The sequence below is a fragment of the Capricornis sumatraensis genome, chromosome 3 (assembly GCF_032405125.1).
Source record: "Capricornis sumatraensis isolate serow.1 chromosome 3, serow.2, whole genome shotgun sequence".
Classification (NCBI taxonomy): domain Eukaryota; kingdom Metazoa; phylum Chordata; class Mammalia; order Artiodactyla; family Bovidae; genus Capricornis; species Capricornis sumatraensis.
The window spans coordinates 24,922,205-24,948,857 of record NC_091071.1 but is presented as its reverse complement, the minus strand read 5'-3'; the positions used below and the strand labels follow the sequence as shown (position 1 = coordinate 24,948,857).

Here is a 26,653-nt window from a genome sequence, read left to right as displayed (position 1 = left end):
TACTATGGTATTGTTTTTGTGGTATTATGTGTTGTATATTTTTTTCATGTTCATAATTGTGAATAAGTCTAGCATAGACCTTTATGCATTTTGTGATGCTAATTATCCTTAATTTATGAAAATTACACCTTTTTCAGTATAATGTAATGAAGCATTAATATGTGAGCTATAACAAAAGGGTTCACACTTACATGTAAGTTTGGGAAATACTGCATTTTACAAAGTTAAGCAGATTTTTTTTTTCACCACAGTACACCTTAGATGCTTATTGTTAAAGTTCATTGTGACTTTCCATGGAAGTCTAGTCAGCAGTGTTTCCCAAACATATTTGATTTGCTTGTAATTTAATTTTTTTCTAAGCAAGCAAAGATGCTTCTTTCTCTAGGCCCAGACTAGAAGCTCAGCTTGGGAAATACTGGTCTTGTCAATGAGCAGAGACTTTAGAAGCAGGTAGAAGTGGTTTCAAATCCTGTTGCCAGGTGTTTATTTTAATCAACTTTGAAAAATATTGAAGTTTAATCTATATGAAGAAAGCTTACAGAAACAGCAAGTTTGCTGTTCAGTGAATCTTTACTGATACACCCAGGGAATCATGGTCTAGATAAAGAAATAACTCCCCATCCCCACCCCAACCTGAAGCCTCCCATACTTCCCTCTCAGTCATGGCCTTGGAAGTTGAACATAAACACCATCTGGCCTCTTAACTCCAGAGATGGGTTTTGCCTTATTTTGAGCATTATTGTAAATGTTAGTCTGTTAATTCTCTTTCTTTCATCCAGTTTTTGTTTTATGGAAACTTCTAGCACATGATCTCCCTGTACTCATTACCCAGAATTGACCAATTTATGACAAATGTTGTTTCATTTGCGCCTTACCCCTTCTCCCCACCCCTGGATTATTTTGAAGCGCAGCTTAATCATTGTGTTTCACCAGTCAGTATCTCAGTGTATAGCTCTGATATAGAATTTCCTTTTCTGAAACAAAATCTCAATATATTATCCTAACTGAGAAAATTAATAATCTTTTAATACCATTGAAACTTGATAAATATTCAGATTTCCCCTAGTTGTCTCAAAAGTTTTTCATACTTTGTTCAGTCAGGATTAAAACGGGCTAAGCGCATATGTTGTAAAACCCTTTAATTTGAGTCCTTTTAACCTTTAAGTTCCCCTCTCTTCCCCTCTTTCTTTCCTTCCCTCCCTGTTCCCCTCCTTTTTGACTCTGTTATTTATTTATTGAAGAAATCGGGTCCTTTGTCCTGTAGTTTCCCGGTCTGGACTGGCCAGAGGCATCCCTGTGGTGGTGTTAGCATGTTCTTCTGCCTCCAGCGTTCCCTGTAAACCGGCTGTTAGTTCTGGAGACAGGCTCTTCATCAGCCGTGTATTTGACTTTCTGACACCATGGCTGCTGGTGTGGTGCTTCTCCTGGAAGGCTCATGGTATCTGGTTGTTTCTCCATGATGCGAGCAGCCACGAAAGTGCATTCATCTCATGGTTTATCATGGGTTGCAAAATATTGATTTTCAGAATTATTATCATTTCTCCTGTATTTGTTAGCTGGAATATTTGTATTGATATGAAGAGAAACTTTTCACGCCACATAGTTGGTTACCCTGAGGTACAGTTTGTACAGAAAGGCAAGATGCTCATTTTTGTCCTTGTTACTTACTAGGTTTTAGAATGAGTCAATCTCCTAGCATCCCCAAAGGTGACCAGTGAGTAGTAGTTGCTGTTGGTATCTTCAGGGATTCTTGGGTTGAAATATATTTGCTGTGTATCAGTCCTTGCAGTTATATTATTCTTACTGATGCTCAGTGGTCCCATCTTCATCCAGTGAGTGCTTTATTAGGGTGGCTTCTGAGTCCTGACATACTCTCTGTAGTCCTTAATACCTTCTTTGCTTTCTATATGAGATGCTCCAGCCTCCCTTGTACTTTCTTATCCCACATTTGGAATCAGCCCTTTCTCTAAGAAGCTTTGGTTCCTTTCAGTGCCACTGTGAGTTTTTTTTTTTTTTTTAGTGCTGTGACACTGGCTAAGCCATTTAACTTCTCTGAGCCTTAACTTCCTTATCTGTAAAATGGGGATAATGATGTCCATGCTGGGAAGTTCAATGAGCATAAAACGAGTACATACTGGCAACTGTTTAGATGATGTGCTATGTGCCAGGATGCTGCACTGCTTCAAATTGACCTTGTCAGTAAACTTTACTGTTCCGGTTATACAGACGAGACATCAGCTTGCTTTTTCTGTAGAAGGCCACTATTCCTGTATGTGAGACTCTGTGGACCACGTGATCTGTTATGATACACGTGTCCGTCATTGCCGCTGTACATAAAGCAACCGTAGACCATACATGAGTGAGCGTGACTCTGTTCTAGTAAGTCTTATTTATGCACATGGAAATTTGAAGCTCATGCAATTTTCCTTGTCACCAAATATTATTCTTTTAGTGTGAATGTAAAATCATTCTTTGCTCCTGGGTTGTATGAAAGCAGGCACCAGGGTGGATTTAGGCTGTAGTTGGCTGGCCCTTAACACAGCTGAGAAAAGTGCGGTGCAGTGGGCATTGGGTCACCCAGCCTGTGCTCTTCTCACAGAGCCTCGCTGCTCTTTGCAGCACCGGGGAGGGGCCCAGGGTGGGTGGGCAGAAAGTGGCATGTTGGATTTCACCAGCACTCAGGGAAAGCTGGGACAGTAATACTCCAGAACCTTGAGATCAGTGTTTCAGTCCTGACTTGGTGCAGACATAGCTGTCTTTAGGGCTGTGATATGGGTGGAATTTTCCCTCTAACATTACTTATAGCAGAGTAGTTGAAACTGTTCCCTGAAGGTGTGTGCTATACTCTGAAAATGTTAGTTCTTTCTACCAGAAAAATGGTCAACAACTGTCATTCAGTGTCTAACACAGGTCTAATTTTTTCCCCTCTTAGAAACGAGAGGTGAACACCATTTTGGCTGATGTCATCAAGCATATGACTCCAGATCGTGCCTTTGAAGACTCCTATCCTCAGGTGACAGCTTTATGTTTCTCATTTCCACATTGTCAGGAATTTTATTCTGTTGCATTAAATAAGTATTTTGCATGGGGGTCAGGCTGTCAAGTCAGGTAATCCTGGATTTGAGTCCTAACCTTCCCATGTCCCAGCCATGTGCCCTTTAATCAGTTACTTTGTCTTGCTGTGCCTGAGTTTTCTTACCTGTAAAATGGGAAAAATAATAGTCCTATCCGAGTGGTTGTGAGAATTGAGAGAGGTGTGATGTGGGATGTACAGTTGCTTGGCATGAGTAAGTAAGATGGTTATGTTCTTCAGTTAAGCTAACCTTTTATTTGGAAATAAATTCAAACTTTATTGGGAAGTTAAAAGAATAGCTCAGAAAGCTCCTATTATTTTTTACCCAGATTCACTAACTGAATATTTTCCATGTTTACTTTATCATTATCATTGTATGTACACATATGCACACATATTCCTACATGTATATGTAAAATTTTTTAAAACCAGTTGAGGGTAAATTGCATCCATCATGCCATTTTTGCCTCTAAAGAGTTCAGTGAGCATTTCCTAAGAACAAGGACATCCTCCTTTATAACCACAGTTTAGTTTATCAACTTCAGGGAATTTAACATTAATATCTTACTTTCGCCTCTCCACAGTCCATATTCCAATTTTGTCAGTGGGTTCAGTGTCCTTAATAGCAGATTTTTGTTTCCCTTCTAGTATAGAATCCAGCTCAGGATCACTTACTGTAAAGTAACTTCAAACCTAATTAAGATTTTATTTTATATTTGATAACATGATGTTCTGGCACTTATTGCCTAGGTTGGTGCCCTGACTCACTTAATATAAGAAAATTAGTTCCATATTCTTGTACAAATTTTAGAATTCTTACATTTTACTCATTTAAGAATTGTTCACCACTTGCTAATTAAAATGGCTCATTATTACAATCTGCTGAGCAGCCACTAGCTATTTGCTGATGGAATGGAAAATGACATAGTTGTGCACAGCAGGCTTTTGGTCAGTACAGTAGAGTAAATAAAATGTGTAGAGAAGATAGGTCATGCTTCTGTGGGTGGTCAGGGTCTTGGGGTCATATGAAGACTGATGTGTGTTAAAATTTTATTATTATTATTTTTTGAAACACTAGAAACCATTCACTTTTATTAATAACCATGTATTAATTTCACACAAGGTTGAAATCAAACATTTTACAATCCACAGTATGATCCGTGATCAAATCAGATTAAAAGTAGAGAAAGATACTCATTTTTCTGATAAAAGGATGTGAGGATCATTATTTTTATGACTTACAAAACAAAGCCTAGGAAACACTGAGGAAACAAGAAATACACTAATTACGTGCCTTTTCTGGAAAGGGTTTCTAATACATTTCTAGGTTATTACAGAAGGTGTCTTTATTTCAACATTGTCAAGTAATATACTTCCCTTATGTTGATATTATAAAGATACATCAATACTGTACTGAACTGTGATTGTGTTCTTACAATTCAAGTGATAAACAACTATTGAAAATTTAGAACCAACTTTTGGAGAAGTTCCCTGGTGGTCCAGTGGCTAAGACTCTGCATTCCCAATGCAGGGAGTCTGGGTTTAATCCCTGGTCAGGGAAATAGATCCCACATGCTGCAACTAAGATCTGATACAGCTAAATAAATAAGTATTAAAAAAAAAATAGAACCAACTTCTGTCTTACACATCACGGCAGCCTCCCAGGATATTTCATATCAAAGACAAACATCTCTGTTTAGATGTTCATTGTACATTTTACATTACAGTATTCTTCATCTTCTAATGGAGAATAAATAGAAATGGTTGCAACACAACATAAAAAGGCTAATCTTTGAGGCATAAACCGTCAAAAATCTGTTTTCATTCACACTAGAGACAAAGCATAGTATGGATTATTTGAGCATTGAATTACATTCATTTTGCTTTTCAACTAATCTAAAGTCATTGTAAACAAAGATACATTGCTAATAAGTGTAGCTTTCTAACCATTAACCTTCATCTCATGATCCTGGCTAATATATCCATTTTCTATGTTTTTTAAACTATGGATTGCTCTCTACAGTAATTCTCCTTCAGAGAAAATTTAGAAAAGAGGATTAATGAAATACTTTCTAGTATGCAGTCTCTGATATTTATTTCAATTTGAGTTTTGCTTAAATACTTTTCTACATATTTGTTACAACATTTCCATAGGTTTCTGGTATAAACTCTTGTTTTCTGATGTATGTTTAGGGCAAACGTCTTCCATCACTTGTTCCATCACTCTCCAGCGTGTGTTCTGAGATGTTTAGTGAGATGACCACTATGACTAAAGGCTTTGCCACATTCTGTACATTTATAAGATTTCTCTCCAGTATGACCTCGCAAATGTGTAGTAAGGCTTGAGTTCCGATTAAAGGCTTTGCCACATTCAATACATTTATACGGTCTCTCCCCAGTATGGATTCGCTGATGTTTAGTAAGACAAGAACTGTTGATAAAGGCCTTGCCACATTCCATACATTTAAAACATCTCTCCCCCATATGAATTTGGTGATGTTGAGTAAGATTTGAACTTGTAATAAAGGTTTTGCCACATTCTTTACATTTGTATGGTCTCTCCCCAGTATGGATTCGAATATGTGCAGTTAATGTTGAACTTCGAATAAAGGTTTGACCACATTCTGTACAATGATAAGGTCTCTCGCCAGTATGAATTCACTGATACCGAGTAAAATGTGAGCAACGGATAAAGGCTTTGTCACATTCTTTACATTTATAAGGTTTCTCTCCAGTATGCGTTCGCCAACGTTGAGTAAGAGTTGAGTTCTGATTGAAGGCTTTGCCACATACTGTACATTTGTTCACTGATGTTGAGTAAGATGTGAGCGAGCGATAAATGCTTTGCTACATTCTGTACACTTGAAAGGTTTCCTTCCTGTATGAATTTTCCTATGCCTACTTAGATCGGATGAGTTATTAAAGGCTTTCCCACATATCTTACACTTGTTTTCTTTCTGTGACTTCTGAATAGTCTGCTGTTGAACCAGTGCTGAAGACTGATTAGAAATGTTATCATATTCACTACAATTATGAGTCTTCTCTCCAGTATGAGTACTCTTTATAGAGAAAGACCTGACATCTGATAAAAGATATTTGTACATTTATTACTTTTGGAATCCCTGTGTGAAGATTCAGGTCCCTGATGTTTCATAAGGTTTGAGTCTCTTTCAACCTTATACCCAGTTTTATTGCCTGAATCTCACTCCATCATAAATACTCTTGCAGTTATTGGGGCTGGAGCTCTTACTTAAGGGTTGACTCATTTCATTTTATTATATATCGAAAGATCTTCCATATTAACCATACCATGGGATGTATTGAACAGTGATGGTTGGATTATATCTCTTCCATTATTATCAACATTACCCATTTTGGCATGGGGAGAAAATATCTGTTGGTGGAAGACTAATGACCCACTGCTCACAAATCCCTCAAATTGATTATATTGTGAGTGTTCCCCCTCATTTTTAAATTTCTGGTGTTCAGACATGCTTGAATATTTGCTTAGTCTAAGGCTATATTGAGTATTGTTTGAATGAGTATTTGTAGTAGACACTAGATTACCTTCCGGGCTTTCTACGTTTCCTTTCAGAGAACAGGTATGTTTCAAAAAAGGATGGAAATCTTTTCTTAAAAACTTACAGTTCTCATCAGATGTTAAAGACTGAAGTTGGTGTTCTCCCCAGTTTGACTTGACTTTTTGCAGTAATGTTTGCCTTATGTGTAACTATCTCAGTTTCTTTATGTCCATATAAACATCCTCTCTGTCTTTCATATGCCCTTGTATGTTCCCAGTCATTCATTAAATGTAAATTTCTGTGGTGAAATACTTTTTATTTTCCTAGGTTTGCTTTTGGGAATACATCTTCTAACCCCGGATTCTTGGCATCAAATCCTGGGTGTCATGAGGAGACAAAGCTGGGTATATGGCCACTGTCTTCATTCTCCTTATATTCCTGGGCTCCTTCATTTGCTCCAGAACAGTGACAAGGTCCAGCTTAGAAACCACAAGGCCCAAAGTGGCCAAGTTCCTATAGTTCTCTAACATCACGTCCCTGTATAATTCCTGTTGACCAAGATCCAGGCATTCCCACTCCTCTGTGGTCACATCCTGGAACATAAGCTGTCTCTTTTTCCCTTTCATCAAGAGGCTCTTTAGCTCTTCTTCGCTTTCTGCCCTAAGGGTCATGTTATCTGCATATCTGAGATTACTGGTATTTCTCCCAGCAATCTTGATTCCAGCTTGTGCTTCATCCAGTCCAGCATTTCTCATGATGTACTCTGGGAATATGGCTGTTGTCTCCATTCTCCTTATACTCCTGGGATCATTCAGTTGCTCCAGAAAGGTGATCAGGTCCAGCTTAGAGACCACAAGATCTGAGAAGCTGCCATTTCCTCCTCTTCTTCCTGCTGCTCTGAGTCTTCTCTGATGTGCATTAAAATTTTAGTTTGGGAATTCTGATAAGACCTTGACTGCCAGTGACCCAGTTTACCGAAAACTTGAACATAATAATTTTAATGCCGTTCATTCCTAAGAGACGAGGGAATTATACTATACTGTCATTCTGTTATATGCAAAAGCAACTTTGAAAGATGCCCAGGGGTCAGCCTATGTTCCAGACAGCTGCCCATATTGGTTGTGAGCCCTTTGTCTTCAGCGGGGGGCACATCAGGAGAATAAAACTGCAAGAGTCTGTGAAGAATAAGCTTACTCCAGGCCTAGGATAGGGAAGGTGCAAGGTGAGCCTGAAGCATTTTCTTGTGCCAGGAAGTAAGGAAGAACTGCTGTGGGCAGGTGAAGTGAGCACGGGAGTAGCGTTAAAGGGGCTGTCATGGGCCCCAATTTGAACATCAAAAGAAATAAACACAATAACGAATTGTAATCCATTGAGTAAAATAAGAACGCAGGAGTTGGCCTTTATGAAGAATAGGAAAATAAATAGATATAGATGAGGGGTCAGGCGGATAGGGGTGCCATCAGCGAAATGTGAAAGAAATGGTAGAGTTGAAAAATCACTGTTTGCAGCCATCTCAGTAAAGACAAGACTCATTCTTCATCCTCAGGCAAGAATCATCACTGAATGGTAAATCTGGAGGGGATGTTCGATGAGGAGCAGGATATTTTCATATCTCTTCCTGTAGAATGAGTGTTAGTTGTAAGGGGGAAAAATAGTGACTCTACGGTGGAGAATTTGGACAGCCATTGACAGTCAAAATCCATATCAGCAAGTGGGATATTGCATGCCTGCAGATACAGTACGCTGAGAAAGACACAGCATCATCCATGTAGCATTCCAGTCGAGAATGCATGGCTGACTCTAATTAGGAGGTAACACTGCTGCTGCTGCTGTCGCTAAGTCGCTTCAGTCATGTCCGACTCTGTGCGACCCCATAGACGGCAGCCCACCAGGCTCCCCCCTCCCTGGGATTCTCCAGGCAAGAACACTGGAGTGGGTTGCCATTGCCTTCTCCAGTGCATGAAAGTGAAAAGTGAAAGTGAAGTCGCTCCGTCGTGTCCGACTCCCAGCGACCCCATGGACTGCAGCCCACCAGGCTCCTCCACCACGTCCAAATTGAGGTACATGCTGAAAGGTAACAGCCAAAGCATTGCCAAATCATTGCTGTCAGTGCTAAAAAGGTTAAGGAACTATTTCAAATCAACACAGACTATAGAGACATGAAAACAGAATCCGTTCAATGATCCTGAGCGGAATCCTGTCCTGCAGAGTGGAAAAAATAAGGCTGTTAAGAACTTACTGACACAACTGACAAGCCTGGGATACAAATGACAGATTAAAGTGTTAAAGTTATATCAGTATTAACTTTTCTGAATTAGATAATGACAAAATGGAAATATCAGAGAATATGTTTATTCTTGGGAAATACAAATGAAGTATTCAGGGGTGAGGAACATGATACATGCAAGCTACTTTAACATGGTTCAGGAAAAATGTAATATGTCTTACCTCATAGACAGGATAATAAAACAAAGTCAGCAAAATACTAAAGATCGATGACTTTGGATAAAGAGAGTATGGGAGTTTTTTTAAGCATTTTTAAAAATTATAAAAGTATAAAAACACATTTACAGGAAACTTGGAAAATGCAGAACAAAGTTACATATAGTTCCACTGTATATTACAGTTTTTTTTAAGTAGATAAATTAAGATTTTTAGTTGGAGTTTTAATATCAAACTCTCAAAAATTAGTAGAATGAATACACAGAAAAATAGAAGGATATACTAGACCTGAAAAACACTATGAACCAATTCAACATAATTAAGATGTGTACAATTTTCACAGAACAGCAGGATACAAATTCAAGTTCCCATAGACTGTAAATCAGGAGACACTGGAACATATCCAGGAATGTGAAACAAGGTGCAAAAATTTCATAGTCTAAAGGTATTGAAATCATAGAGTCTGTTCTCTTATCACTATGGAATTATGTTAGAAATCAGTATCAAAAAATATTTGAAAATAACCCACATATTTTCAAGTATAATGTAACATTTACCAGGAGAGATCTTGGGCTTAGCCACTGAAAGCCTCAAAAAAAAAAAAAAAAAAAAAAAAACTGAAAAAATGCAGAAGGTAATTGCAGAGAAGAAAGCACTTAAATGAGAAATAAACATCAAAATGAGAAATTAATATCAAAGGATACTTAAAAAACCCCACGAATTTGAAAATTAAATGTCCACTTTTAAATAGTAGATGTATCTAAGAAGCTATAACAAGGAAAATTAGAAAATATTTGTAACAGAATAAAAGTGAAAAGAATTTGTTGCATGTAGCTGAAGTTGCTCAATGCAGCTAAACACAATGTGGAATCATGAATAAGGCATCATGAAAACAAATAATGGACACTAGCATAAAATTTTGTAAAATTTGAACAAAATCTGTACTTTAGTTAATAATACTATATTACATGTTAGTTTCTTATTTGGAGTTTTTTTTTTTATGACGTAGTATTTCTTTAGAGAATTTGCGAGTTTTTTTATACTGTTCTTTTCAACATTTCTGTAAGTTTGAAATGATTTCATGGTAAAAAGTTATAAATACACAGTCTACACATACTTTAAAAATTCTTAAAAAAAAGAAATTCTTCCATTGGATCAATAGATAGATGAGGAGATAAAGCAAATAGAGCAAAATATTAGCCCTTGTAGAATCTCAGTGGTGAGTGTTTTCTATATTTCCATTGAATTTTCTTTGTGTTTCAGCATTTCATAATGATACATTGAAGGGAAAAAAATCTTTTTAAACATTACTTGTAAGTGTGTTAGTGTTAGTCACTTAGTTGTGTCTGACTCTGTGACTCCCCCCCCCCCCCCAAGGGCTATAGCCTGCCAGGCTCCTCTGTCCCTGTAACTCTGCAGGCAAGAATACTGAAGTGGGTAGCCATTCCCTTCTCCAGGGGATCTTCCAGACTCAGGAATTGAACCCAATTTTCCTGCATTGCAGGCAAGTGCTTTACCATCTGAGCCACTAGGGAAGCTCATTTGTAAGTGTACTTAAGTAGTAAAAAAAAGATTTCTTATTCTAAAGGGTTAGTTGCTGTGGACAACGTTTCAGGAGCTATTTGAACCAGACCATATTGCACTATCTTTGAATGCTCTGTGTCAGAACATTGTCACGACGTTTTGAAGTCCTTTTGCTTGATGACCTAGTCAAGTGCTTAATTATGAAACGGTGTGTACTATTAGTATTCTGTATTTTTGACCATGAGCCGTTTACTTTGCAGATGATTTAAACACCAGTGTTTTTAGTATAAGCAGAGTAGCTGTCAGTAAATTTTCCCTTCTTGACAGCAACCAAGGATAGGAGTTTATATTTCATTTAGAAAAAGTGCCTCCTTGGTTCTCCCATGCCAAGGCTGTGTCAGTAGACTCTGCGTGTGTCAGGGTGAGGGGTGGTGGACATCAGTAACTGGGTATCCAGGACAGGCCTCACAGACTGTGCCATCATCCACGGGTAGTGCCGTGGCCTTTGACCTCGCTGTCAGACTCAGACCAGTGTCTCTCCACTGAAGTAGTCAAAAAACCCAGGACTACCATGGGCTTGATGGACGTGAGTCTGAGTGAACTCCGGGAGTTGGTGATGGACAGGGAGGCCTGGCGTGCTGCGATTCATGGGGTCTCAAAGAGTCGGACACGACTGAGCGACTGAACTGACCATGGGCTAGAATTGTTGTTCAGTTGCTAAGTATCCAACTTTTTGCGACCCTATAAACTGCAACACCCCAGGCTTCCCTATCCTTTACTCTCTCCCCAAGTTTGCTCAAACTCATGTCCATTGCATCTGTGATGCCATCCAACCATCTCATCCCCTGTCATCCCCTTCTCCTCCTGCTTTCAGTCTTTCCTAGCATCAGGGTCTTCTCTAAGGAGTCAGTTCTCTGCATCAGGTGGCCGAAGTGTTGGAGCTTCAGCTTTAGCACTAGCCCTTCCAATGAATATTCAGGGTTGATTTCCTTTAGGATTGACTGGTTTGATCTCCTTGTATCCAAGGGGCTCTCAAGAGCCTTCTCTAACTCTAACAGTTCAAAAGCATCAATTCTTTGGCACTCAGCCTTCTTTATTGGCTAGAATAGGGATCTATAAATCACGGCCCATGTAGCCCAAATAGTTTTATTGGAACTCACACCCAGCCCTCTGTTTACATATTGTCAATGGCTGCTTTCCAGCTATAGTAGCAGAATTGAGTAGTTGTGATGACTTGTATGGCCCTTTATAGAAAAAGTTTACCCACCTCTTGAATATTCATAGCTGACTTGATCAGAGAACTTAGACGGGCAGGCACTGCTCTAAGCACTGTAGCCGAGCCATCCCATTTAATCCTCCCAGTGAGCAAGATACTGCTTTGGAGAAGAGGAGGTTGAGGCTGAGAAGTTCTTCCTCGAAGTGTAGAATAAAATGGGTAAACTCAGACGTAACCTAACTGAGATAAGACTTAACCTAACTGAATAATTCCCTATTCTTTTGCATGCCAGATTTCCCTAATTGTAATTGTGATTGCATGTTATGAGACAGGGTTGCCTTTTTAAAAATATCCAAGTTTTACTAAAGATGTGTTTTTCATTTTGTTTTGCAGCTTCAGTCAATAATTAAGAAAGTAATTGCACACTTTCACGATTTCTCAGTTCTTTTCTCAGTGGTAAGTAACTATCTTGAACTATTTTTGAAAATTTATATCTGAGTCAGAGGTTCCTTTAATGTCTCAGTAAATTTTTCATGGTGTCCTTGACCAAAAAAAAAAAACTTAACAGTTCCTTTTTTTATTAAAAAAAAAAAAAGTAGGTCTAAACAATTTAAATATTTATATCATAATGACTTAGGCAGCTTAAGCAATAATATTTCTATTATTGTGAAAATAATAGGCATAGACTGATAGAAAAATATTGTTTTTATTTCATTCATGACTTTCTATGGGATGTGTGTGCCTACTGGGTATCATACAACTTCTGAAACCTTGGAACTAAACTGAACATTGATTTTTTTATTTTTTTTGCATCGTATCTGCTTTTTATCACACAATTTAATGTTGAAACTCAGAAATATATCAAGCTTATAGTTGTCTCAGTGTCTTGACAGAGTTGAGATTTACTATATTTCCTTAGAAATTTAAAATATCCTATGACACCCTTCTCATTTGCTGCAATGCCCTGGGTATGTACCAGTCTAGTTATGTACCAATCTAGTTACGTACTTCTCTGCAGTAGCACTCTCTGCCCCTTCCCTTAGCTTCCCTCTTCCTTCTTCCTGTTTCTGCTTCTATTCTCTCACAGGGCTGTAAGCTTTTGTTTATTTAATAATAGAAATTGTTATTTATTGGATTTTTGCCACACTCCAAGCCCTGTGCTAGAGCTTTTATGAATTTTTTTAAATTGAAATATAGTTGGTTTACAGTGTTGTGTTAATTTCAGGTGTATGGTAAGGTGACTCAGTTATACATAAACACATATTCATTCTTTTTCAGATTTCTTTTCCCATGTAGTTTATTATAGAATATTGAGCAGAGTTCCATGTGCTGTATAGTAGATCCTTGTTGGTTATCTATTTTATATATAGTAATGTGTATGTTTGAATCCCAAACTCCTAATTTATCCCTCTCACTTCCTCCCCTTTGGTAGCTCTAGTTTGTTTTCTCTGTGAGTCTATTTCTGTTTGTAAATAAGTTCATTTTTATCTTTTTTAGATTCCAGGTATAAGTGATATCAGGTGATAGTGATGTCATTTGTCTTTCTCTTTCTGGCTTACTTCACTTTAGTATGACAATATCTAGGTCCATCCATGTTGCTGCAAATGGCATTATTTCTTTCCTTTTTATGGCTGAGTAATATTCCATTGTATATATGCACCACCTCTTCTTTATCCATTTATCTGATGATGGGCATTTAGGTTGCCCCCATTTCTTGGGTATTGTAAATAGTGCTTCAATGAACATATTGGGGTACATGTGTTTTCTGAGTTATGGTTTTCTCAGGTTATATGCCCAGCAGTGAGATTGCTGGGTCATAGGGTAGTTTTATTTTTAGTTTTTTAAGGAACCTCCATACTGTTCTCTATAGTGGCTGATAATTTACATTCCCAACAGTTTAGGAGGGTTCCTTTTTCTCCACACTCTCTCCAGCTTTTATTACTTGTACGCTTTTTGATGATGGCCATTCTTACCATTGTGAGGTGATGGCTGACTGTAGTTTTGATTAGCATTTCTCTAAGAATTAGCAGTGTTAAACATCTTTTCATGTGCTTTTTGGCCATCTGTATGTCTTTAGAGAAACATCTTTTTAGATTTTCTGCCCATTTTTAAATTGGATGGTTTGTTTTTTGATGCTGAGCTGTATGAACTATTTTGTATATTTTGGAGATTAATCCCTTATCAGTTGCATTGTTTGCAAATATTTCCTCCCATTCTGTAGGTTGTCTTTTCATTTTGTCTATGGTTTTCTTTGCTGTGCAAAAACTTTTATGTTTAGTTAGGTCTCATTTGTTTATTTTTACTTTTATTTCCATTACTCTGGAAACAGATCCAAAAAGATATTGCTGCAATTTATGTCAGAGTGTTCTGCCTGTATTTTCCTCTAGGAATTTTAGGTCTTTAATAGATTTGGAGTTTTTTTGTGTGTATAGTGTTTTCATTTCAGTTCAGTCGCTCAGTGTCCGACTCTTTGTGACCCCATGGACTGCAGCTTGCCAGGCTTCCCTGTCCATCACCAACTCTCAGAGCTTGCTCAAACTCATGTCCATTGCATCCGTGATGCCATCCAACCATCTCATCCTCTGTCGTCCCCTTCTCCTCCTGCCGTTCCCAGCATCAGGGTCTTTCTAATGAGTCAGCTCTTCATATCAGGTGACCAAAGTATTGGAGCTTCAGCATAAGTCCTTCCAGTGAATATTCAGGATTGATTTCCTTTGGGATTGACTGGTTTAATCTCTGCAGTGCAAGGGACTCTCAAAAGTCTTCTCCAACACCACAGTTCAAAAGCATCAATAGAGTGTTCTAATTTCATTCTTCAACATGTAGCTGTCCAGTTTTCCCAGCACCGCTTATTGAAGAGACTGTCTTTTCTCCATTGTATATTGCCTTCTCTGTTGTAGATTAATTGACCATATGTGCTTGGGTTTATTTCGGGGCTTTCTGTACTGTTCCATTGATCTGTATTTCTGTCTCTGTGCCAGAACCATACTGTTTTGATGAGTGTAGCTTTGTGCATAGTCTGAAGTCAGGGAGCCTGTTTCCTCCAGCTCTGTTTTTCTTTCTCAAGATTGCTTTGGCTATTTGGGGTCCTTTTGTGTTTCCATACAAATTAAAAAAATTTTTGGTTCTAGTTCTGTGAAAAATGCAATTGGTAATTTGATAGAAATTGCATTGAATCTGTAGGTTGCCTTGGGTAGTATAGTCATTCTGATAATAATGATTCTTCCAGTCCAAGAACATGGCCTATCTTTCCTTTTCTTTTGTGTCATTTTTAATTTCTTTCATTAGCATCTTATAGTTTTTGGAGTACTAGTCTTTTGCCTTCTTAAGTAGGTTTCTTCCTAGGTATTTTATTCTTTTTGATGCAGTGGTAAATGAGATTGTTTCCTTAATTTCTCTTTCTGACCTTTCGTTGTGTATAGAAATACAACAGATTTCTGTGTATAATTTTTTATCCTGCGACTTTACCAAATTCGTCGATGAGCTCCAATAGTTTTCCGTGTCTTTAGGATTTTCTCTCTGTAGAATTGTGTCATCTACAAACAGTGACAGTTTTACTTCTTTTCCAGTTTGGATTCCTTTTTTTTTTCTTTTTCCTTTTCTGATTGCTATGTTAGGACTTCCAAAACTATGTTGAATAGAAGTGACAAGAATGGACATCCTTGTTTTGTTCCTGAACTTAGAGGAAATACTTTCAGCTTTTCCCTGTTGAGTATGATGTTAGCCGTGTGTTTGTCATGCATGGCCTTTATTAGGTCAGGTAGGTTCCCTCTACCCACTTTCTGGAGAGTTTTTTTTTTAGTCATAAATGGATGGTGAATCTTATCAAAAGCTTTTTCTTCATCTGTTGAAATGATCATATGGGTTTTATTTTTCCATTTGTTAATGTGGTGTATCACACTGATTGATTTGCGGATATTGAAAAATCCTGGCATCCTTGAAATAAATCTCACTTGATCATGGTGTATGATCCCTTTAATGTATTATTGGATTCGGTTTACTAGTATTTTGTTAAGGATTTTTGCATCTATGTTCATCAGTGTTATTGGCCTGTAATTTTTTTGTTGTTGTTTTTGTTTTCTTTTTCTTTTTTATTTTCTTATTTTTTGGCCTGTAATTTTTTTTGTGTGTTTTGTATCTTTGTCTGGTTTTGGTATCAGGGTGATGGTGACTTCACAGAATGAGTTTAGAAGTGTTCCTTCCTTTGCAATTTTTTGGAATAGCTTCAGAAGAATAGGTGTTAACTTTTCTCTAAACATTGGATAGAATTCACCTGTGAAGCGATCTGTTCCGGGACTTTTGTTTCTTGGGAGTTTCTTAATCACAGATTCAGTTTCAGTGCTTGTGATTGGTCTGTTCATATTTCTGTTTCTTCCTGGTTCAGTCTTGGGAGATTGCTCCTTCCTAAGAATTTCTCCATTTCTTCTAGGTTATTCATTATGTTGGCATATAATTGCTTATAGTAGTCTCTTACAGTCCTTTGTATTTCTGTGGTATTGGTTGTAACCTTGCTTTTTCATTCCTAATTTTATTGATTTAGACCCTCCCCCACTTTTTATTTTGATGAGTCTGACTAAAGGTTTTTCAGTTTTCTTTATCTTTTTCAGAGAACCAGCTTTTGGTTTTCTTGATCTTTTCTATTTACTTTTATGCATTGCCTCAGGTCATTTTTAGAACAGTACTGGGAAGCAAGAGTAGTAATGAGTCCCACTTTACAAATGAGGAAACCAATACCAGAAGGGGCGGAGAACCTTGCTTAAGGTCACAGAGGCAGTGAACGTGGAGTCAGGATGCAGAAGCCACTGTTGGAACAGCTCTGACTTTGCTTTCTCTGTTCCTCTGTACAGTCGAAAAAAGACTGAAGCCTGCCTCGCCTTTGGGTACCAAGAAGAGCTTTGTTGCTGTTCAGTCACTAAGCTGTGTCCAACTCTTTGTGACCCCATGGACTGCAGCATGCCAGGCTCCTCTGTCCTTCACTGTCTCTTGGAGTTTGCTCAAATTCATGTCCATTGAGTCGGTGATGCCATCCAACCATCTCATCCTCTGTCGCCCCCTTCTTCTCCTGCCCTGAATCTTTCCCAGCATCAGGGTCTTTTCCAGTGAGTTGGCTCTTCACATCAGGTGACCAAAATATTGGAGCTTCAGCTTCAGCATCAATCCTTCCAATGAATATTCAGGGCTGATCTCCTTTAGTATAGATTGACTGATTTGATCTCTTTGTTGTTCAGGGATCTCAAGAGTCTTCTCCAGCACCACAGTTGAAAGCATCAGTTCTTCAGCAGTCAGCATTCTTTATAATCCAACTCTTATATCCATACATGACTACTGGAAAAACCATAGCTTTGACTAGACAGATCTTTGTCAAAAAAGTGATGTCTCTGCTTTTAATACACTGTCTAGGTTTGTTATAGCTTTCCTTCCAAGGAGCAAGTGTCTTTTAATTTCATGGCTACAGTCACCGTCTGCAGTGATTTTGGAGCCCGAAGAAAATAAAATCTGTCACTGCCTCCACTTTTTGTCCTTCTGTTTGTCATGAAGTGATGGGACTGGATGCCATGATCTTAGTTTTTTGAATGTTGAGTTTTCAGTCAATTTTTATCCTCTTTCACCCTCATCAAGAGGCTCTTTAGTTCTCTTTCATGGATCACAGCCTTGTCATGGTGAAGGGGCTTGCATAACTCAGTGAAGCTATGAGCCATGCTGTGCAGGGTCACCCAAGATGGACAGGTCATGGTGAAGAGTTCTGACAAAATGTGGTTCACTGGAGGAGGAAATGGCAAGCCCACTGCACGTATTCTTGCTGTGAGAACCCTGTAAACAGTATGAGCTTATACTTACCTAAAGGTTTTCCAGGACTTCCTGGTGTACAGTGGATAAAAATCTGCCTACCAATGCAGGGGAGACAAGTTTGATCCCCAGACCATAGCACATGCCACGAAGCAACTGAAGCCTGAGTTGTGTGCCACAGCTGCTGAGCCCTTGTGCTGTAACTCTTGAAGCCTGCACACCTAGAGCCTGTTCTCCCCAACAAGAGATGTCACCTTAATGGGAAGTCTGTACACTGCCACGAAGAGTAGCTCCTGCTCTCTGCAACTAGAGAAAGCCCATGGCAGCAATGAAAATGCAGCACAACCAAAAATGAATAAATAATTTTTCTAAAAGCGTTGCCCAGCTGATTCACTGAAATAGTAACTGGTTCCAGCCCTGATCCCTGGGCACATGTAATTTATTTTAATCGTAATAGTTTTAAAAAACCTCAGAGTCTGGGACTTCCCTGGTGGTACAGTCGTTAAGAATCCACCTGCCAGTGCAGAGAACACAGGTTCAACCCCTGGTCCGGGAAGATCCCACGTGCCACAGAGCAGCTAAGCCCGTGTGCCACAATTACTGACTCGAGCCCTCTGGCTTCAACTACTGAGCCTGTATGCCACAAGTACTGAAGCCTGCATTCTCCAGGGCCCGTGAGCTGCAACTAAGGAGCGCCTGTGCTGCAACTGCTGAACACCCAAGCCCCGGAGCCAGCAAGTTGCAGCCACTGAGCTGGAGTGCTGCAACTACTGAAGCCTGTGCTCCACAGCAAGAGAAGCCACCACAGTGAGAAGCCTGCACACCACAGCTCGGTAGTAGCTCCCCACTTTCCGCAACTAGAGAAAGCCCGCGTGCAGCAACGAAGACCCAGTGTAGCCAAAAATGAGTGAATAAATAAAGCAGTGTGTGCGTGTAAAAACTAAGAAACGGTGAAAATGGCCGGTGCCCTGTGACAGCCTGGAAGGGTGGGATGGGCTGGGAGCTGAGAGAGAGGTCTAAGAGGCAGGGGACACAGGTGCCCCATGCCTGACTCATGCTGATGTTTGGCAGAAACCAGCACGCTGTTGTAAAGCGATTATCCTTCACTCACAAATAAATAAAATTTTTTCTTTAAGAAGACCCATGTTATGTTAGGAAAAAAAAACAAGCACCTCAGAGTCGTCTTCTTGCTCTCACATGAGTCCTGATTAGACTTGCCTCAGAAAGACAAAAAACTCTTCTTCTGTTTTGACCTTCAAAGAAAAAGTAACCCATAAATCTCTTCTAGTAACTTGTGTAAATTGCAGGTAGAGTGCCTTTTTTTTTTTTTTAAGGAAAAATTTCTGCCGTTTCTGGACATGTTCCAAAAAGAGAGTGTCCGGGTGGAGGTTTGCAAATGCATCATGGAAGTTTTTATCAAGTAAGTATAACACAAAGTAATCAGAAGCTTCGATTCCCACCACCCTTGTGAAACCTGTTGATAAGAAATCAATTTATACACTTTGAGGCCCTATGATGTAATGATGTATTTATACCTAAAATAACATTGAAAGGAGAACCACATTAAAAGGAGCAGTCATGATAAAAGTTTATAATTAGCTCTTAAGAAGACAAAGTAATAAATATAAATATTAGATGGGCTGACCATCACCCACATCTCATTCCTGTGAGTTTTGGGAAGGAGCAATCTATTGATGTACTATTTATTTAGAGAGTTTTAAGATTTTAAGATAGTCATACTTATCTTCTCTCATACCAGAGCTTGAAAGATTTCTATCTTCAATATGTAGATTTATGATAGGTTTTCAATTTAATTCCTTTCCTTTTATTGATTAAATCTCTTTCCCAAAACTATTGCTGGTGGTATGTGAAATACTTTGATAGTACATGGAAGAGAAATTTTTATTTTTAAAATGTATATTTATTTTAAAGTATATTAGATAATATATAACTAGTTTAATCAGTGACTTCTAATGTATTTTTCTTTAGAACAGGGTTAAGTTAAAAGTTAAACTGACTTTAAACATTAAGTATGTAGGTATGATTTTAAAAAATATGTGTGTAAAAATGAAGCTCAAATAGCAGAGTTTGGAAAATTGAGTTAGAAGTTAGTTGAGTATATGTTTTAAGCTTTCCTTGTATTTTCTTTCTAAAAGATTAATTCCATATGCTTGAAATGAGTATATCTACTTTACTTTCATAAAAATTTGCTGTAAGAGCTTGTCTTTTGAGAAACTAAATTAATAATTTTGTCTGCACTTAACACAGTTGTAGACAGCTTCAGGGGTTCAAGAAACATGGTAAGAAAACAGATTTGCCCTTTGCCTGGCTTAGGAAATGTGGCAGTTTTACCATGATTTTGCAGTTGGGAGACGTTATGTTAGAAGAGCAAACTTGTTAGTTAAAGCAAAATTCAGAGAAAACTAGAACATTGCCCATTGCTGGTGAGCCGAGCTATGTTAGATGCCCACCAGATAATTTACTGCTTCTCACATACGTCCCGTAGATGAGAACTAAACCCATGCTTTTAGTGCTTGGTGTAGATGGCTTTCACTCTTATCCCCAAATGTCTCCTAGGCATCAACAGGAGCCCACCAAGGACCCCGTGATTCTGAACGCCCTTTTGCACGTTTGCAAGACCATGCACGACTCTGTGAAGTAAGCCATGCTTAAGGCTGAAACGAGCCTGGATTGAGTCTTAATGCCACATAATAGTGCATTAGGGAATTACTGCTTTAAGCGGCCGCTGTGAATAATATTATTTTATGGGGTCTATTAAGATTCTTGTTAACAAGGACATTCTAATCCAGGGGAGGAGGGAGGCTGAGCTGAGGGTAATCTTCCTGAGAAAATGAGATGGCAGATGTTTTTACAAAGAGATTTCTGTTGGGAGGAAAAGGCTGGTTTCATCCAAATGAACTCATGCTACGTGTCTCCTGGAGATTTCTGAGAGCAGCAGATAGTAGAATAATGAGTTCACTCATCCAGTAACATAGCCTTTAAATTTTTTCTCATTATTAGCCAGTTATTTGAAATTCAAATGAAGTTGCATATATTCTTTACATGAAGGACCTTATTTGTTCAGTGTACTTGAGGCTCAGACCTAGTCACCGCCCTTACCTTTGGGTCAAAAGCCAGATTATCTCCTTTGCTTTCTAGTTTGATGTATTTATCTTTTTTTTTTTTCTTTTTCATTACATGTTTCCATTTGACTATGCTTGAGGCAATTCCTGCTTCTCTGTGGCTGAAATTTTGATCCCTAAAGAATTTTTAAACACAGCAGCTTGATTCACTGGAAAATGTTACAAGAACTGAGAAAATTGTTTTGGAACTTAACCATCAACTAGATGAATTGTGTTTCTTTTGTTTTATTTTTTCCCCCTGAATTGTAGAATCTTTATTTTCATGACCTGTGCTTTCAACTTTGTTAGTTACCAAAATCAAAATATCAAGACTTTTTATAATAAATAGAACTGATAGACTTGCATTGCACAAAAATACATAAAGACCCAAAAGACATTTAGGAAAGTACTTGTATTAGTAGGACATTCGTTTTTGGCCTAAATAAAATAGCAGATGTATTTCTCTTGTGAGAAGTGGAGCCAGAAGGTCAGGGTAGGGTAGCTCTGCTCTGGAATAACATCCAGGAGCCCAGGTTTCTTGTCCTCCAGCTCTCCTGTCCTTCTAGGGTGTTGTCCTTGTCTTCCTGGTAGAGATGGCTTACCTCAACCATGTTCGTGTTGCAGCCTGCAGGCATCAGAGGACAGCAGCTTCCTTTTAGGGCCATGGTTTGGGAGACTTTGCACATCACTTGCAGTCGCATCCCGCTGGCCGGAAGTGTCATGTGGCTACTCGTAGCCTCAAAGGAGCTTTGGGAAATGTAGTCTCAAAAAATGAAGGGGATGCTGCATATTGGAGGACAGAATGCTGATTTTGCCAATACAGACTTGTTTTCCCTTAGAACAAGAACCTTGGTCTTTGACTCTTAAATTTAAAAAAATATAAATTTGGGAAACCATTTACAAACCTTCACATGTATTATCAAAACTATAAGGACTTGACACTTTCTCATTTATATTAACTTTTCTATTAAACCGAAGCAGCTGAGATCTGTGGTTTACTTTAAGCTATATTTCCAGAATAAGGTAGATTGATGAGTGGAGGGTGGAATGGAGAGTTATGTGATAAAGCAAATATTATAAAATGCTAATAGTGGGGTATATTGGTGTTGACTATATAATTTTCAACTTTGCTACATTTAAACCTTTTTATAGTAAAATGTTGAATGAAAGTTCTCTGGAATACAAAATTTGAAGTTGAACTTTGCTATCCAAATTCCAAAGAAACCTTCTCTTTTGCTGTTAATGAATATATCTTGAGAACGGTGTCTCTAAGAGAGATGAGAAACACAATTAAATTATGTTAATTTAGGTTACATATTTTCATCAAAAGAAACACAAATATGGGAGTTTTTTAAATCTAGAAAATGCAGAATGTTCTTAACTGTTAAATGACTTATTTCTCATTTATTTTTTTCCTTTGGAAACTTTCGTTTATTACCTCAGTGTCAATTATGTACAATTATTGATTTTAGTGCACTCACTCTTGAAGATGAGAAAAGAATGTTGGCATATTTGATTAATGGATTTATAAAAATGGTAAGTATTGGGGAAGAAGTTTCAGTGTACTTAGAAATGTGATGTAATTGTTTATCCTTCCTCTGGTGAAAGCAGTTAACATTATGTTCCCTGGTGCTTTTCATTTTTATGGAGATAAGATGAAATTAGAAAACAACTTATATTAGCCAGCACTCCCCTGGGGGCAAGAAGAGCCAAGACAAACCGGCTTAAGGAAAAAATAAAAAGGGGACAGTGGGGGGGGGGTACTGGCCGATGTGACATAAAGTCCAGGGGTGGACCTCTCGGAAGGAGCAGCTGGACTCGGGGTCTCCATAGTGTCATCAAGAACTGCTGTGTGTGTCTTTGGCTCATGGCTCTTCTCTCCTGGCATCCCGCCCAGGCAGGCTGCTCCCCACGAGAGCCCCGGGTTTCCATTCCTTCGAGTTCTGCAGTGCAGCAGGAAGAGGTCCAGCAGAAGTTCTAGGGCTGAGTCTGGATTAATTTGGGTCACCGGCTCGTCCCTGAGCAAATTGCTGCTGTGAGAAGGAAGGAACACACCGGCCAGGCCAGGGAGACAGGCACCCCTGGGCAGCCAAACCATGTGGATCTGGAGTGGGAGAAGAGGCTTCCTTTTTATCTTTTTTTAATGAAGCCAATTTAAATTCTTTCATTTTTATTTTTTAAAATTATTGTTACATGTTTTGGCTGTGCCATATGGCTTGCAGAATCCTCAGTTCCCTGACCAGGGATTGAACCTGGGCCATGAATGTGAGAGCCCAGAATTCTAGGCTGTAGGCTACTGGGGGCCTGTGGAGAAGGGGCTTCCTGAAGCGCCTGATGTGCTGCTCTTCAGATGCTGCTGAAAATGATTTGGGGAGTGGGTGGGGGTGAAATGTCAAGTGTCCACTCTCTATTCATCCTCGTTACTCAGCGATACACGACAGCTCATCCCAGACTTAGTGGCTTAACATGACAATGTTTTATTCTTACAAGTCTGTGGGTGGACTGGGTAACCAGGCCTCTCCGTGTGATGTCAGAAGTGTGGCAGACCTGGGGCTGGAGGATCCAGGACAGTCTTGAGCATGTGTTTGGGGTCTTGGTGCTGGCTGTTGACTGGGGCCGCTTATTTCTCAGTCATGGGACCTCTTTCTCTCCACCATTCTCTCAACATTTGCTCACCTCTGGCCTCTTGCCTGAAGGCAGAATCAGAAACTGCCGGGTCTTTGGAGGTTTAGCAATCACACAGTGACCAGTGCTGCCTCCTGCTTCATTCTGTTAGTCAAAGCAAGTCCCAGGGCCAGCTGTCTGGAGGGGAGGGAAAGCAGACCCACCCCCGGCTGGGAAGAGTCCACAGGGACACTGGGGAGGGACGAGCGAAGTGGGCAGCATTGTTGCAGGTTTCATCAGGAACAACCAGCTTTCCATCCTAGCCAGAACAACCTTTGCCTTAAATCTCGGTGCACGAAACTAAAATACCCACTTCAGCCAGTATCTCCTGTTAGAAATGTCAAGACAAATGCTGACTGAGATGAAAATAAGTAGGTCACTTTGAAAATCACCTTGAAAAATGTGACTCATTCAGTAACAGAGGTTGATTTAACTATGGTAAAATACTAATTTTGATGAAAATTCAGGATAAGCCATTTAATTCCCATGTTGGGAAATGTACCTATGATTGATACTAGGTGCCTCTCTTGTTCCCTTCATTTATATGCTGCTCTTGTGATATTTATCCTTTTATGGGTTTGTCTGAAAACCACTAAGTTTTAATGGGAAAGAATTTGAGAAAATAAGATGTGAAACTTGATAGCTGTAGTGGAAATTACGACTTTAAACCTCTTCTGGACAAAAATGAGTGTTGTAGCAGTAAAGTTTGTCCTTCCAACCAGCTGTTCATAAATTTGAAGAAATAGGAGAAGTTTTTAATGATGGATTAACATCCATCGATGGCTCCAGCAGCCACCAGTGAGCTGCTAAAGGCTGGAATCCCCATCAGGAAGCAGAAATGTGTGGCCCTTATTACGGAATCCCTCTGACAAATGACTCCCAATCACCAAATCTATGTGAAAAGGCTGCAGCTGACACCCAAAGTGCCACAATTTCCTTTCCAGTGGTTTCCTTCTAGCCTAGGAAATCCTTTTTGCATTTTGAGATTCTGTTTTATACCCTTTGGTCTTTTTATGTTCTGCTCCAATGCCCATGTCATGAAGATGAGGTGGTAATAGTAATATTTCTGCTATATGCTGGGTAAAGTAATGTAACATCTGTTAGAGCGTATTCCAGTTCACAGATGTGTGTGTTTGCTTACATCCCCTTGAGATACCACCCATCTATATCTGTGGAATTTTTGGTGTCTTGTCATTGCAGCACCTCCCCTGTCCCCACAAAACTCAGGAGGAACTTTTCCAATTGTGAGCTTACAGCTGCCTAGAGATAACATTGTCACTTCTTTCTCCTTGATTCTAGGTGTCCTTTGGCCGTGATTTTGAACAACAGCTGAGTTTTTATGTTGAGGCCAGGTCAATGTTTTGCAATCTGGAACCTGTTCTTGTGCAGTTGATTCACGTAAGGATTTTCACTCATTCATTTATTCTCTCGATAACATGTTTATTGATCATTGATAGGCCACGCACCAGTTTTAATCTGAGATTCTTCTGGCCCCATGTTGCTTCTGTTCCCAAGGCGTGAAAGATGTTTTCTCAAAGGTTAATAAAATCTACAACTTTGCTTGAGCCTTAGAGTGGTTTCATTGGTCTCTTTTTCTCTGAAATTTGCATATTCTCACTCCTGCATGTCAACAGCAAAGAGCTGAGTGAGTTGTAGTGATTATTTAGTTATAGAAATTAACCTAGTTAGAATTCCACGTTACCTAACCAGAGTCCCAGCTTTCTTGGTTCACATTGTCTTTCAGTAACTTTTCATGATGCCCTTAAGCAAAAAAGGAAGAGATAACAATTCTGTTTACTAAGAAATTAGGCTCAAGCAACTTAAGAATTTGTGCCTTAACAGCTTGCTCTCTGAACCAACAATTTATGTAAATTGAAAGAAAAATAGTATATATTTGCATTCCATTTAAAATCATCATAATTACTTACTAATGAAGTATATGTACCTCTAGGCATTGCTTGACTTCTCAAACCTTGGAATCAGATGGGACACCACTACCCTATTTCCTGTTCCAGATAGATTTTTTCCCCCTACATTAACGTTGCACAGTACTGTTTGTCACGGCAGTTGCTAAAGTTTTGCAAAGATATGCCATCACTGCAAGGAAGGTACCGTGTCTGTGAGTTACCTCACACAAGCGCTTTGCATAGTGTTCAACAGTTGAGCCCTTCTGTGGTTGTCCAAAACATGGGATGCCCCTCTGATTTTCCTGTAACACCCTGGGGTGTCATGGTACATATTTTGGGAACCATAGGTCCAAGCTTTTAATTTTTGTAAAAAGATTCCCTAAGGCTCTTGAATTGCTTCATGTAAATTTAAGGAAAATGACCTTTTTATATATTTGTTCACTGATTATCAGATTTTGTAGCATTAGTAAACTTAAGAACTTAATGTAGAGTCTTGTAAGTCAGGGGAATTGATAGTACTCAGCCTGTAAAGTCATGAGGAGTAAATGAGCTTAAGAATGTACGACAGAGTGAATTAAGCCAGAAAGAAAAACACCAATACAGTATACTAACACATATATATGGAATCTAGAAAGATGGCAATGACGACCCTGTATGCAAGACAGGAAAAAAGACACAGCTGTGTATAACGGACTTTTGGACTCAGAGGGAGAGGGAGAGGGTGGGATGATTTTGGAGAATGGCATTCTATCATGTATATTATCATGTAAGAATTGAATCGCCAGTCCATGTCTGACGCAGGATGCAGCATGCTTGGGGTTGGTGCATGGGGATGACCCACAGAGATGTTATGGGGAGGGAGGTGGGAGGGGGGTTCATGTTTGGGAACACATGTAAGAATTAAAGATTTTAAAATTAAAAAAAAATAATTAAAAAAAAAAAAAAAAGAATGTACGGCACCTAAAACGGCACCTGGTGTGCTATGAGTGATACCGTGGCTGCTGTTACTTTCTTAAGATTAGCGTTAGTGTTGCAGAGGTATTTTGTATGGTTTATGTTCAGGTTTGGAGGTTTCTCTTAAGATCTCTAAGATCTTAAGCTTAGTGTGTGGGATTTCTGGAAATGGAATAAGTGAACCTTGGCTATTCATTAAGCCAGAAAATGGTCATTTATCATGCCAGTTGATAGGCATGACTTAACTTAGTGAGTGCCCCTTGGAGATGTTTGTTCAAGCCGAGATTGATTCTGGCCTGATGACGCCTTTGCCATTTCAGGGTTTGGTGCTCACCAGTCTTGGTTCTGGAACCAGTCTTGGTTCTGGTTAGCTTATTCTCATTGACTTGTATACAGTCAGCGTTCAAATCTCTTTGGAAGATGTTTAATCTGAATTAACCATC

General features: G+C 38.9%; 1 protein-coding gene and 1 pseudogene across 1 annotated transcript in view; one reads left to right on the top strand and one right to left on the bottom strand.

Annotated features, from left to right (window-relative positions):
- The window catches only part of VPS35L (VPS35 endosomal protein sorting factor like), a 124,642-nt gene that overhangs the window by 55,050 nt on the left and 42,939 nt on the right, over nt 1-26,653 (top strand). The window contains exons 17-22 of the mRNA XM_068967220.1: nt 2,933-3,013; nt 12,170-12,232; nt 18,898-18,983; nt 20,141-20,221; nt 22,158-22,221; nt 24,649-24,747. Coding sequence (XP_068823321.1) covers nt 2,933-3,013; nt 12,170-12,232; nt 18,898-18,983; nt 20,141-20,221; nt 22,158-22,221; nt 24,649-24,747 — 474 coding nt within the window. The remainder of the gene's footprint in view (nt 1-2,932; nt 3,014-12,169; nt 12,233-18,897; nt 18,984-20,140; nt 20,222-22,157; nt 22,222-24,648; nt 24,748-26,653) is intronic.
- LOC138075530 (zinc finger protein 502-like) lies at nt 5,294-6,177 on the bottom strand (annotated as a pseudogene).